The sequence below is a fragment of the Phyllobates terribilis genome, unplaced genomic scaffold (assembly GCF_046119375.1).
Source record: "Phyllobates terribilis strain yellow unplaced genomic scaffold, ASM4611937v1 Scaffold_35__1_contigs__length_13245226, whole genome shotgun sequence".
NCBI lineage: Eukaryota > Metazoa > Chordata > Amphibia > Anura > Dendrobatidae > Phyllobates > Phyllobates terribilis.
Genome location: NW_027362795.1, coordinates 7760890 through 7774411, shown reverse-complemented (window position 1 = coordinate 7774411; position 13522 = coordinate 7760890). Strand labels below are relative to the sequence as shown.

Below are 13522 nucleotides of genomic sequence, written 5' to 3'. Positions count from 1 at the left end.
AGGGTTATTAGATCATCGAGAGAGATAGGAATGTCCCGACCAGCAAGTTCATCTTTAATACGACCGGACAGACCCTCCCAGAAGACGGATACCAGAGCGTCGTTATCCCAGGCCAGCTCCGAGGCAAGGGTGCGGAACCGTATGGCATATTGGCCCACGGTGAGATCCTCCTGACGGAGGCGTAGCAGAGAGGATGCGGATGAGGTCTTCCGTCCGGGTTCGTCGAAGACTTTCCGGAAAGCCGAGAGAAAAGCAGGCAAGTTGGACACCAGGGGGTCTCCTCTCTCCCATAGAGGATTTAGCCAGGCCAGGGCCTCCCCGGTGAGATGGGACATGATAAAGGCAATTTTGGCCCGGTCGGAATTAAACTGATGGGACAAAAGTTCAAAGTGCAGGGTGCACTGATTTATGAAGCCCCGAGCCTGGACGGGGTCGCCTCCGAAGCGAGGAGGTGCAGAGAGCCGGGGTCCGGGGTAGGATACCATAGTATTAGTGGGCAGCGGAGCTGCCGGATTGCAAGATATGGCACTGGCGGAGGTTGTTGGTGGATCAGACAGAGTGTTCAGGTGAGTATTAACATTCCGCAGGTGACCCAGGATGGCCTCCTGTTGGGACCTCTGACGGGACAGTTCAAGACAGAGGTCCGAGAGCGAGGGAGCTTGGGTGCCACCGGGTTCCATGGCCCGAGCAAACTGTAACGGGTCCGGGAGGCGGAACCTCTGAGCTACTATACAAGGGGGCGGCCCTTGTAAGGGAGCGGGTGGCAGTCTCTGGGTGAACGGACAGGGAGTTACGGCAAGTGATCAGGGCAGTCTCTGGGTAAGGGGTAGGTACGACCTGTGATGGCAGAGCCTCCGGGTAGGCTAGCAGGCAGATGGTAGATGTGTGCTCCCAGGTGAGCAAGCGAGAGTCTCTGGAATAGCAGGTGGTCACGGCACGTGACGGCGGAACCTCCGGGCTGGCAGGCAGGTAGGTAACGGAGAAGCGCTCCCAGGTGAGCGGGCAAGAGTCTCTGGAATAGCTGGTGGTCACCGCACGTGACAACGGGACCTCCGGGCTGGCAAGCAGGCAGGTAACGGAGATGCGCTCCCAGGTGAGCGGGCAAGAGTCTCTGAGATAGCTGGTGGTCACAGCACGTGACAACGGAGCCTCCGGGCTGGCAAGCAGGCAGGTAACGGAGAAGCGCTCCCAGGTGAGCGGGCAAGCTGGTCCATAGACAGACTGACCGGAGTTGTAAGGCAGACCGTCGGACCTCAGGCAAGCAGGCAGGTAGCTGATGTGCGCTCCCAGGTGAGCGGACAAGTTGGTCCTTAGACAGACTGACCGGAGTTGTAAGGCAGACCGTCGGACCTCAGGCAGGCAGGCAGGCAGGTAACAAGTATTCAGGCAGGAATCAGGCAGGTAACTAGCAGGAAACTGGCAGGAAACTGGCAGGTAACTGGCAGGTAACTGGCAACGGGACCTGAGGGCTGAAGCACAGGTGAGACACAGGTGCAAACAACATTGCTCGGGCACCTCCATTTTGGAGGAGGTGCCTTATATATGATGAAGTCCTCCGGCCATTGGCCGGGGACTCCTTAGGACGGCGCGCGCGGCCCCTTTAAGAGGAGGGGAGCGCGCGCGCGCGCGCCCTAAGCACAGGGGCCGGGAAGGAGCGCGCGCTGAGAGCAGAGCGGGAGGAGGACGCCGGGAAGGAGCGCGCGCTGACAGCAGAGCGGGGAGAGGACGCCGGGCACGGAGCAGAGCGGTGAGGGGAGCAGCGTCCCTGCCTAGCAGAGGGCAGGGACGCCAGCGCTACAACAGTGAGGACTCAGACTTTAAGGTTTGACTTCAGAAAGGCAGATTTTAATGGACTCAGAAAGGTTCAATGACTGGATGTTCTAAAAGACAGAAATGTCCAAGGAGGGGAGATTTTGCTAAATGAAATTCTCACTGCACAGTAACAATCCTGAAAAGAAAGAATTGGAAGCATTTAAAGAGACCAGGATGGATATACACAGAACTGAAACACTTGTTAAAAAGGAAAAAAGAAGTGTAAATTGAATGGAAAGAGGGGGGCATATCTAAAGAATGTAATGCTGTTTGCAGGTAATGCAGGGCAAGCATTAGAAGAGTTAAAGCCAGTAATGAAGTGAGGCTTGCAAGGGAGACCAAAAGCAATAAAAATGGATTTTGGGGGTATGTCAAAACAAAAGAAAAGTCAGATGCTATAGAATTTTTACAGGATGAACAGGGTGAATTGGTCAAAAATTATGTTGAGAAGGCTGAACTTTTAAATTCCTATTTGGTATATGTCTTCTTTAAGAAAGAAATTGTAAGATCAACTGATCTTCATGGTGCTATTGAAGAAATACAAGAATCCACATTATATATAAACAGAGAGATGGTGAGTGTGAAGATCCGAGGGTCTTCCGTGGGCATAATACTACTCAGACAAGACAGGGTGAGGGTAAAACAGTGTGGCAATATTTTATTGAACCACTAAACAGACAAACATATAAAACAGTCCGAGAAAATATCCGAGATGTTGCAAAATTACTGTCTCACCCTTCCGCTGGCCTGTCGAGAATAGAGCAGCTGCGACTTTGGGATTTCCAGGGCCAACTACCTCAACTAGTGGCCCCTCACTTTTGGCGGGTCCCCACAGAGAGGAGGTAGCGGCAAGCTTAGAAAGCTGACAGTCCATCGAGGTACAAGGCCAGGAGACCCGAGGGTCCCACCCTGGCCTCTCCGAGTTTCTATTGGGCCAGATGACCGGCTGGTCCCAATCTGGCTTCTCCGAAAGTCTCCATGGGTTACAGGCGATGGAGGGTCCCACCTGGCAACCCCAAACAATATATCCATGGGGCCAGGTGACCTCATTATCCCTACCCTGATCCCCAAATGTATCCATGAATTCTCTGATGGTCAATGGAGCAAATCTGTATCCTTCCAGTCAGTACTATATACTTTTAGGCTGCAAACCTGTAGAATCCAAATCTATGTCTCTCTGAATGGAGCCATGCTATCCATCTTCTGTCCTGAGGAATGTCTCTCTGATTCTCCTTGATTCTATTTGCAGCAGCATAGAAAACTCTTTTTATATTTACATATGTGGCTAAGGTCATCAGACACAAGTTTGGGGGAAGGTGCAGGGCTCACTCAGGTCTCATTGTTTGAGCTAATCCCCCTGCTCTTGTAAATAAACTAGCTGGGTTAGTACAATATGCAATTAGCATAGTAATAAACATCATTGTTCCCAAACACTGAGTCACTGTCCTTTTTGACCAGCCCTCCCTCTAAACAAACTCTCTCCTCTCCAGTCCATTCTGAATGCAGCAGCCAGGGTAGTATTTCTATCAGGCCGCTTCACTGACGCCTCTACCCTGTGCCAGTCATTACACTGGTTACCCATTTACTACAGAATACAATAAAAACTCATCTTTCTCACCCACAAAGCTCTCCACAGTTCTGCACCGCCCTATATCTCTTCCCTCATTTCTGTCTATCACCCTTCCCGTGCCCTCCATTCTGCAACTGATCTAAGACTAACATCCTCCTTAATCCGAGCTTCACTTAATCCGTCTCCAAGACTTCTCTCATGCTGCGTCAGTTTTCTGGAATGCACTAACTCAAACAATTCAACTAATATCTAGCCCCCCATGTTTTCAAACATGCTTTAAAAACACATCTGTTTAGACAAACCTATCACCTCAACTCACTAACCTAACTCTCCCGTTCTCTTCTAAATGTTCAACTTAATCTGCTCCTGCCTATTCATCTGTCTCCACATCCTCCATGCAACCAATGGCACACAGTAACTGCACTTAGATACTGATACTGGCTGATGACCATGTTCTACCTATTGTGTCCCCCTATTTCCATATAGATTGTAAGCTTGAGAGCAGGGCCCTCACTCCTCATATGACTGTTGAAATGTGATACATTGTATTGTTTTTATTGTCTGTACATGTCCCTAGTTAATTGTAAAGTGCTGTGGAATATGTTGGCATTATATAAATAAAAAATATTATTATTAGCCAAAGAAACACACATATTCAAAAGTCAACAAAGATAATAGTGTATTTCTCCTGGCTTAACAAATCTAAACATCTGGCCGATTAAGATTAGAAGCTGTGGTCCAGATAAATTACATCCTAGGGTATTAAAGAGTTAGCAGAGTAAATTGCAGAACCACTAGCCAGAATCTTTGAAAAATCCTGTAGGAGACATCCCAGAAGATTGGAGAAGGGCAAATGTTGTTCCTATCTTCAAAAAAGGAAAGAAGATGGAGCCTAGAAATTACAGGCCAGTGAGCCTTACTTCTAAACCAGGAAAGATCTTTGAACAAATAATTAAACAGCATGTATGCAAGTACTTGGATAAAAAATACAGTAATGAACCAGAGCCAGCATGGATTTGTAGCAAACAAGTTATGTCAGACTAATCTATTCCCTACTATGATGAAATCACTGAGTGGCTGAATCAGGGAAATACGGTAGATATAATAAATCTCGACTGCAGCAAACCATTTGATAAAGTATCTCATACTATCCTTATTGAAAAAATGACCAAGTATGAGATTGACAAGGCTACGGTAAGGTGGATTCATAACTGGCTCAGTGATCGTACGCAAAGAGTGGTAATAAATGATTGGTCATCCAATTGGAAGAGTGTTTCAAGTGGGGTACCACAAGGCTCTGTCCTGGCCCCAATGTTGTTCAACATTTTTATAAATGATCTAGATAAGGGAACTGAAGGTAAAGTAATCAAATTTGCAGATGATGCAAAACTAGGAGGGATAGCTAACACTACAGAAGACAGAGAAAGGATTCTAAAGGATCTAGATAAGTTTGAACAATGGGCAGCGACTAATAAAATGGCAATTAACAGGGAGAAATGCAAGATTCTACATCTGTGCAAGGAAAAGGAAAATTACAGTTACAGAATGGGAGGAACAGAACTAAGCAACAGCCCTTTTTTAACACTTGAGTCAACAGTGTGCTGCAGCAGCAAAAAAGGCAAATACAGTTCTGGGATGTATTAAGAGAAGCATAGTCTAGATCACGTGAAGTAGTTATCACTCTGTACTCCTCCTTGGTCAGGCCTCATCTGGAAAATAGTGTCCAGTTCTGGGAACCACATTTTAAAAAGGACATTGAAAAACTGGAGCAAGTTCAAAGAAGAGCGACCAAAATGGCGAGAGGACTGCAAACTATGTCCTATGAGGAAAGGTTAAAGGATTTGGGAATGTTAAACTAGCAAAAATGAAGGCTAAAACGAGTCTTAAAAGCGGTCTACAAATATCTGAAGGGATGTCACAATGTAGCAGGAACATCCTTACACTCATTTTATATGGAAACACGAGAAGCAATGGAATGAAACTGAAAGGGAGAGGATACAGACTAGATATTAGAACAAACATTTTGACAGTGAGGGTGTTCAATGAGTGGAACAGGCTGCCACAAAAGGTGGTGAGCTCTCCTTCAATGGAAGTCTTCAAACAGAGTCTGGACAGGCATCTGTCTGAGCTGGCTTGGTAAATCCTGCAAAGAGCAGGAGGCTGGACACGATTACTCTGGACGTCCCTTCCAACTCTAACATTCTATGATTCTATGAACAGGAAAAAGTCTTTTTCCCTGTGTGGGTCCTCTGGTGTCTAACAAAATACGATTTCTGGTTAAAACATTTCCCACATTCTAAACATGAAAAAGGCTTCTCTCCTGTGTGGGTTCTCTGGTGTATAACAAGATTCCATTTCTGGATAAAACATTTCCCACATTCTGAACATGAAAAAAGCTTCTTCCCTGTGTGGGTTCTCTGGTGCTTAACAAAATCTGATTTGTCGTTAAAACATGTCCCACATTCTGAACATAGAAAAGACTTCTTCCCTGCGTGAGTTCTCTGGTGGGTATCAAGATGCACTTTCTGGTTAAAACATTTTCAAAATTCTGAACAAGAAAAAGGCTTTTCCCCTGTGTGGGTTCTCTGGTGCTTAATGAAATCTGACTTCTGGTTAAAACTTTTCCCACACTCTGAACATAAAAATGGCTTCTCCCCTGTGTGAGTTCTCTGGTGAGTAACAAGATGTGATTTGCATACAAAACATTTCCCACATTCTGAACATGAAAAAGGCTTCTCTCCTGTGTGAGTCCTCTGGTGACTAACAAGGTGTGATTTGCATACAAAACATTTACCACATTCTGAACATGAAAAAGGCTTCTCCCCTGTGTGGGTTCTCTGGTGCTTAATGTAATCTGACTTCTGGTTAAAACTTTTCCCACACTCTGAACATGAAAATGGCTTCTCCCCTGTGTGAGTTCTCTGGTGACTAGCAAGGTGGGATTTGTATCCAAAACATTTCCCACATTCCAAACATGAAAAAGGCTTCTGTCCTGTGTGAGTTCTCTGGTGACTAACAAAGTGTAATTTGCATACAAAACATTTCCCACATTCTGAACATGAAAAAGACTTTTACCCTGTGTGGGTTCTCTGGTGACTAACCAAATCTGATTTCTGGTTAAAACATTTCCCACATTCAGAACAGGAAAAGGCTTCTCCCCTGTGAGAGTTCTCTGATGATTTACCAAAACTGATTTATGGTTAAAACATTTCCCACATTCTGAACATGAAAAAGGCTTCTCCCCTGTGTGAGTTCTCTGGTGTATGACAAGATTCCATTTCTGGATAAAATATTTCCCACATTCTGAACATGAAAATTGCTTCTCCCCTGAGTGAGTTCTCTGCTGCCTAACAAGATCTAATTTCTGGTTAAAACATCTCCCACACCTGGAACAAGAAAATTTATTCTACACTGTGTGAATTTTTCGATGTTTAAGAAAATAAAGGGGAAAGCGGGGATAACTATTTCCATATTCTGAACATAATATGGCTTCTTTGCTTTAGGAGCAGTTTGTTTTTTAATGCTTATTTTGTGACTTTGAATATCCTTAGTAGTCGCTAATGAATCAGAAGACAGGACTGGTTTCATAGGATCAGATGACAGATCTTTGCTCTGAAGGGATGATGGTATATCTGGAGCAATGCCATTCACTTCAGTTGTATCCTGTGTGATATCAAGCTCATCCCATTTAAAAATTGAAGATGTCAGCTGCCCCTCTGATCTCCTAGTACAGTCATCTGCTAAGTAAAAAAAATATTATATTTGAATAAAATATTCTTGAAATTTATATTTTTGAACATTTCTACTTAAACTGTTGGTACAAATGGCAAGTTATGTAAAAATATTGAATTATTCACCAAGACAATTCACAGTCTAATAGAAAACCTCATAGCATGAACCAGTAGAGCTTGGTGTTCAACTGTTTGTTCATTCTGCCTTTCAAATATGAAATATGCGAAAATAATACCAATAAAAATTTCTACTCATCTCACAAAAAACAAGCCTCCACTCAGGTGCATCATCTGTCAATGGAAAAACAGAGGTTTCCACATCATTAGTGGCTCAAAAACTCTTGAAAAGAAACATGGCTTCCATAAACCAATTGTTATTTTTAATTAAATATTATTGCATTTTATATTTTTGAACATTTCTACTTAAATTGTCCTTAGAAATGGCAAGTTATGTAAAAATATTGTATTATTCACCAAGACAATGACAGTTCACAGTCTAATAGACTGTGCCCAAACCACATTTAGCATCCATGTATTTGGCATTGATGTAGTGAGAAGAACCCACTTAATTTACGGTGTGTGTCTCCTGGAGCACAATCTGGGCACTATGTGTTGGGCAATGAAATGGAAGATTTGCTATTTTCACTCTCCAACATCCACGGCGTGCTAATTTCCGGAAAGTGGCTGTGAAGTCAAAATCGTCACTACTCTATGGGGATTTCTACTGCTCTGGTTTTCTGCCATTTTGTCGTATTAGAACTTCTGCAATTGGTGTGTCCCATTTTCTCTGGGATCTGCTCCTGCGACGTCTGCTTCTCTCAGCAGGAGCCGCCTTATTCATTCTGCAGGCGGCGGTGGTGATGGAGGAGATGACAGAATCAAAAGCTCTGGGCAGCACAGGCTCTCTTCAGCCCCTAATATTATGGTGCCTGGGACCAGTAGTACCACCCAGTCAGACAGTATGGGCGTATGTGCTGTCAGCTGAAGTAATCTGCTCCCTACTTCAGGCAATGGGAAAGCACCGCACCCTACTAAAGCTGGAAGCATATTGCCGGAAGCTGCCAGATACAGCCTTGTTCTCCTCTGGTTCAGTCCTCTGTGCTCAGCTCCCGGCTTGTGTGTTTGTTTCCTGTTGTGACCTCGGCCCGTTTACTGACCACTCTTGTGTCTTCTGAGTTTGTATTTTCTCTGCCCTCCTGGTAACGACACGGCTACTTGATTATTCTTCTTCTTCCCATCTCACTCCACAGAACAGCAGGTAGCACTGTGGCCCAAGCCTAAGGGTCTCTGAGTAAGTCCAGATCCATATGGAGGGGTTAAAAAAGGACGATGGGCAAAACTGTGAACAAACCCAATAACACAACTACTGAAATGATGAAGCTGAACTGTATTCTTCAGAAAAAAAATGAGTAAACTAGTGGTGAAACCTTTTTGGGGTAATTAGAATATGGGGCTCGGTGGCTCTTAGCAATCTAAACTATCGTAAGGGCCAATATTTTCTGTCAGATGAGTGTCAAGAAGAAATATTAGACATTTAAAAAGAACTTTTTATAATAGTGCAGAGCTGAGATGTCTTAAATTTAGATCTCGGGCACTTGGAAGAGGCAATGGAAACCTTTTTAAAAGACTACCCGGGAGTTACAGACTCACATAAGTGAGGCAGGCCGATCCCATCACAATCAAGCTATCATACAGAATGAACCTGTTAAAAAAAAGACATAAAAATATATGATACATCCTCAACAAGAACGTATGTTTCGGGGGAGAACGCCAACACTAAACCGGAGTTGCACTCATTTATGGTGGACCATTGGAGCTACTATGAGTCCTGACCAGAAGAGTAAAGAAAGTATTAGCGCCCCCATTTCAGGAGAGATTGTGCAGTAATCTGAATTCCTTAGGATTGAAAACATGATGGAATTTATGACGCGGAGTAAATCCATGAAACCAGGGCTCGAGCCATGCCAACACATCTCCTGCAGGCATGAATAAATGTATAGTACAGCCATCAGCCACGCACAGCTTAGAGATATATCACGGCACAGGTGTAATGTATTTCATGCCGTTTATCACAATCCTGTTTGAAGTTAGTTGGTTTAAAAAGAAATTGAAAAGTCAGGATAAAGGGAAACTCTGCTGTTATTGTACAGAAATTCACACTTGGCCCTCACTGCACATTTAATGTTGTCGATCATAAAAGTGAAGTTTGGTCAGAAAGACTGGACCTGGTCTTGTAGGGACCATATGAGGACATTCAGCAGCACAGAAGGGAGAGAAGGAAGATTCATCCAGTAAGATATCAGGGATCTAGGAAGCCAACAGCATCATTACTCTCCGCTTTCTCTTACAGGCCCATCATAATATTTTTCTTCAAGTGATTTTCCAACTTGTCAGCACATTCTTCATACGCTGTCATTTGGCTTTGTATTATACAGATACAGACAGGTAAGAGTCAGCGTCTTCTTATCCCATGGGGTAGGTGGATCCTCCAGGTTGTAAGTTCTATAGAAAAGGGCTTTCTTTACCCAAAGTCATTTGAACAATTTTTGGTGGATTAGAATGTTGTGATCTAGCGGAAAAATGGTGATCACACGATTGTGATATAGCCAGATTACGCCACCAATAAAGCAGCCACAGCCGGTGACTGAGAAGAATCTGTGACTTCTCTGCATTTAGTGGATACTACTCACCTGGGTGGTTATATGTAGGAATCTCCTCTTTACACTGCTCATCACCCCTCACATATATCTCTGTAGTATTAATATGGGTCAGATCTTCACCCTGAAACAAATATTGTAAAAGTCACAGACAGATGGAGAAGTCACATCCATGATCAGCTCTAATCCTGCCATCTCCACCGTTCTCATTACACAAGTAAAAACATATAATACTGGTGGATAAAACAAGACTGAGCACAAGACCTTCACAGCCGTCTACACATCATAGGGGAGATCTCATTACACCTTCTCTCCATCTACCTGATGATCCTGAGGAACATTGGGATCTTCTTGTTTGCAGTCCTGCGGAAAAAGAGGACGGGGACATCTCTCTGGTGTTGTCCTCTTACTGGATAGATCTGGAGCAAACACATACAGGGACTTAATACATTCTTTACATACAGATAATTATAGGCCGTGTGTATTCAGTCCTGTCTATTACCTGGTGATGTGAGGCGCTGGGGAACCTCCATCATGATGTCTTTGTACAAATCTTTGTGTCCTTCTAAATACTCCCACTCCTCCATGGAGAAATAGACAGCGACATCCTGACACCTTATAGGAACCTGACACATACAATGATACCATAATCCCCCGATCCCTCCATAGCATTACTGTATAATGTCCCAGCATTCCCAATAGTGTCACCTCTCCAGTCAGCAGCTCAATCATCTTGTAGGTGAGTTCTAGGATCTTCTGGTCATTGATGTCCTCATGTATCAGGGGAAGAGGTGGAGGTCCAGTGATTGGGCTCTGGGTTCTTCCCCACCCCTCAGACACAGGGTCCTGATGGCGCTCACTAGAGGTCTTCTTTACTACTGAGTAATCCTAGTTATGGAGAGACACATTAATAAATCTCGCTACAGACATTTCCAGAGTCCTCACCTCTCCAGTTCTGTCCATCTGTTATTTCCATAGATAAGAATGATGTAATTTGACATCATCAGAATCTCTCACCTCTCCAGTAAGACGGAAGAGGATCTCTAGGGTGAGGTGTAATATCTTTTCAGCCATATTGTCTCTGTCCTTATCCATCTTTAATGGGTAAATCAGGAAAATTCTCTTATATAGAAGATCTTCACTGAGAGGATTCGATATTGTAGAGACCTCAATGAGAAGATGAGCCGATAAAACATCATAAAAATCTTGTGTAATAATACAATTACTGGAGATAATAAGAGATTTATTATTTACAGTATTTAGCTTTATTCTTTACATCTGCTAATAAAACCTGTATATTTTAGGCCACAGACAACAAGCAGTTTCTTCCTCGGAGTCTGCAGCTGAATACGTTTCTTCAAGACTCATCTTCCATAACGCTAATTTTTGGCTCATTGACGTACAGTGGAATTAGTCATTAGCAATACTGCAGGAGATATTCATTACACGTGACATGAGAAATAACTACTTTATGATGAAGACGACATCTTCATCTTCTACTACGGCTCTAGAAACATATTTGGCCAGCGTCTGTCACTGACTACATCTCCACCGGCCGTCTATATGAATGTTTCCCAACTTCCCCAGACTGTAATATTCTATCACATTAGATCTCATGTCTGATTCACACACAGAAGTTTGAGGCTTTTATAAAAGCTTGTTTATAAGACCACCAAGACAGGAGTTATTTGATGCCAATATCTCTATGTACAGTGTTTTTTTTTCTCTGGAAATATTTTATTTTTTGCATTCTTGTATAGGCTTCCATATATTACATGAAAACCACTTAAAAAAAAACAGGTGTTAAAATGTTACAAAAGAAATTTGGAGATGCAGGTATGGCAGGAACATAGTGTGGTGTGGGAATCAAAAAAAGGGCACCGTACAGCATGAAGAATGGGGATAAGTGAGGATATATTATTTAGTGCTTTGGGTGGTAGCATATCGTATGGGCGTGTGGTGGTTGTTGTTTCTTTCCCGTTTTTGTTGTTTCTTGTGTCATTTCTTACCTTTATGCAACGTGTGGGTATTGGTTCTGACATTCGGGATCTTGTTGTCATGTGACAATCATTATATAAGGAACACCCAAGGGACATGACGCCGGCTTATAAAAGACGTCCGGCCCTGCATTGTGGCGACAGGAGAGTGTTCACACCACAATTCCCTTTCCATGAAATGCTGCTTGTGCTGACAGCTGATGGATCTCACGTCACAGACCTGACAGGATCGTCTGGATTGTTTCATAGGACTTACAGGAGGAAGCGGTCTAGAAAGCAGAAGATCCAGCAAATATCTGCCACATATTCCTGCAAATCCCCAGAATATCATCAATTGTATCCACATTACTGTGCTGGAGCTAGGAGAGGAATAATGGCGCTGTGTGAGGACTTCTCTGGGCTTCTGTCCTTCATCCTGCAGTCGTCTGAATGGATCTAATGTGGACGGGAACCAGCTAAGCTGCATTCTGTCCACAGCTGTTACCTCACTGTTCACACCACACAGAGACCCCAAAAGAGTCTCCGTGCTGAAGGGGTTAATGCCCCCTGCCCCAGTAATGGGGGGTCTCCACATACCTCCACCTGCAGAGCCGCCACCACATATATGGCTGCTCTGTGCGCACAGGAGCTGTGATGAGGTCACAGGAGGGGAGGAGTCAGGGGTCACATGATCAGGGGCCTCAGTGGATGCAGGACTCTGCTGTGCTGGTTGTCATGGTGCTGGATGAGCTGAAGTTTATGTGTGGGGTCAGGAGGGGTTTACAGTGTGGATGTAGCAGAGCCGCGCGTGTACGAGGTGTACGGAGCAGAGCCGTGTGTGTACGAGGTGTACGGAGCTGAGCCGTGTGTGTACGAGGTGTACGGAGCAGAGCCGCATGTGTACGAGGTGTACGAAGCGGAGCCGCGTGTACGAGGTGTACGGAGCAGAGCCGTGTGTGTACGAGGTGTACGGAGCGGAGCCGCGCGTGTACGAGGTGTACGGAGCGGAGTCGCATGTGTACGAGGTGTACGGAGCGGAGCCGCGCGTGTACGAGGTGTACGTAGCGGAGCCGCGCGTGTACGAGGTGTACGGAGCGGAGCCACGTGTGTAAGAGGTGTACGGAGAGGAGCCGTGTGTGTACGCTGTTTATAGCTGTATACTCCCAGGTTCGGTCGGAGACACCACGGCTCTTTATCAGACTGTAGAAGAACTGACACTGGACACTCGGTAAAACTGCGCTCGGACGTCTCCTGTTTCTCGCACAGATATTGATAACATAAGATGGAGTCAGACGAACCCTCCTACAAAACCTGATAACAAAGTCATTACTACAGGACTGGATGAGAAAGGGATTTATTCTACAAGAAACGCTGGGGCCACAAATGAGAGAATCCGGGCCCCGTGGCTGGATACTCCGTACACCCGGCGTGTTAGGACCAGACGGGGTCTTTGTCCCTGGAGCGGCTCAGCTCGGTATAATGAGACTCTGATCTTGTTCTTATAAAGAGGGTTTGAGTAAAATAGAAGCTGCCTGAATATGAGGACTGTTCCGCTCGCGCCCGGACTGACTGTCGTGAGCGTGATTAGTGATCCCACTGTACCATGAACAGAGGAGTGCCTGGAGGGGCGTAACTAAGTATCTACCTGATCCGACCAAGGTCGCACGGCGGCTAATGACTCCGTGAACCAAGGAGGAACCGAGCAGAGGGACCAGGTGCGACTCCAGGTCAGACACCGGTCACAGCTGTTGACCTACACCAGGGAATGCAGGAACA

At 44.9% G+C, this 13522-nt stretch overlaps 1 protein-coding gene and 1 pseudogene across 1 annotated transcript; both read right to left on the bottom strand.

Moving 5' to 3' along the window:
* Positions 1 to 1711: 1711 nt before the first annotated feature.
* LOC141182702 (uncharacterized) lies at positions 1712 to 9174 on the bottom strand (annotated as a pseudogene).
* Positions 6672 to 12383, bottom strand: LOC141182632 (gastrula zinc finger protein XlCGF53.1-like). The gene is made up of 6 exons (XM_073660795.1): positions 11780 to 12383; positions 10788 to 10937; positions 10479 to 10658; positions 10273 to 10396; positions 10092 to 10189; positions 6672 to 9894 (listed from the first exon to the last, which is right to left on the bottom strand). Exons 1-6 carry the CDS (start codon positions 11864 to 11866, stop codon positions 9796 to 9798), a joined length of 738 nt encoding a protein of 245 aa, XP_073516896.1. The 5' UTR covers positions 11867 to 12383; the 3' UTR covers positions 6672 to 9795.
* Positions 12384 to 13522: the final 1139 nt, after the last annotated feature.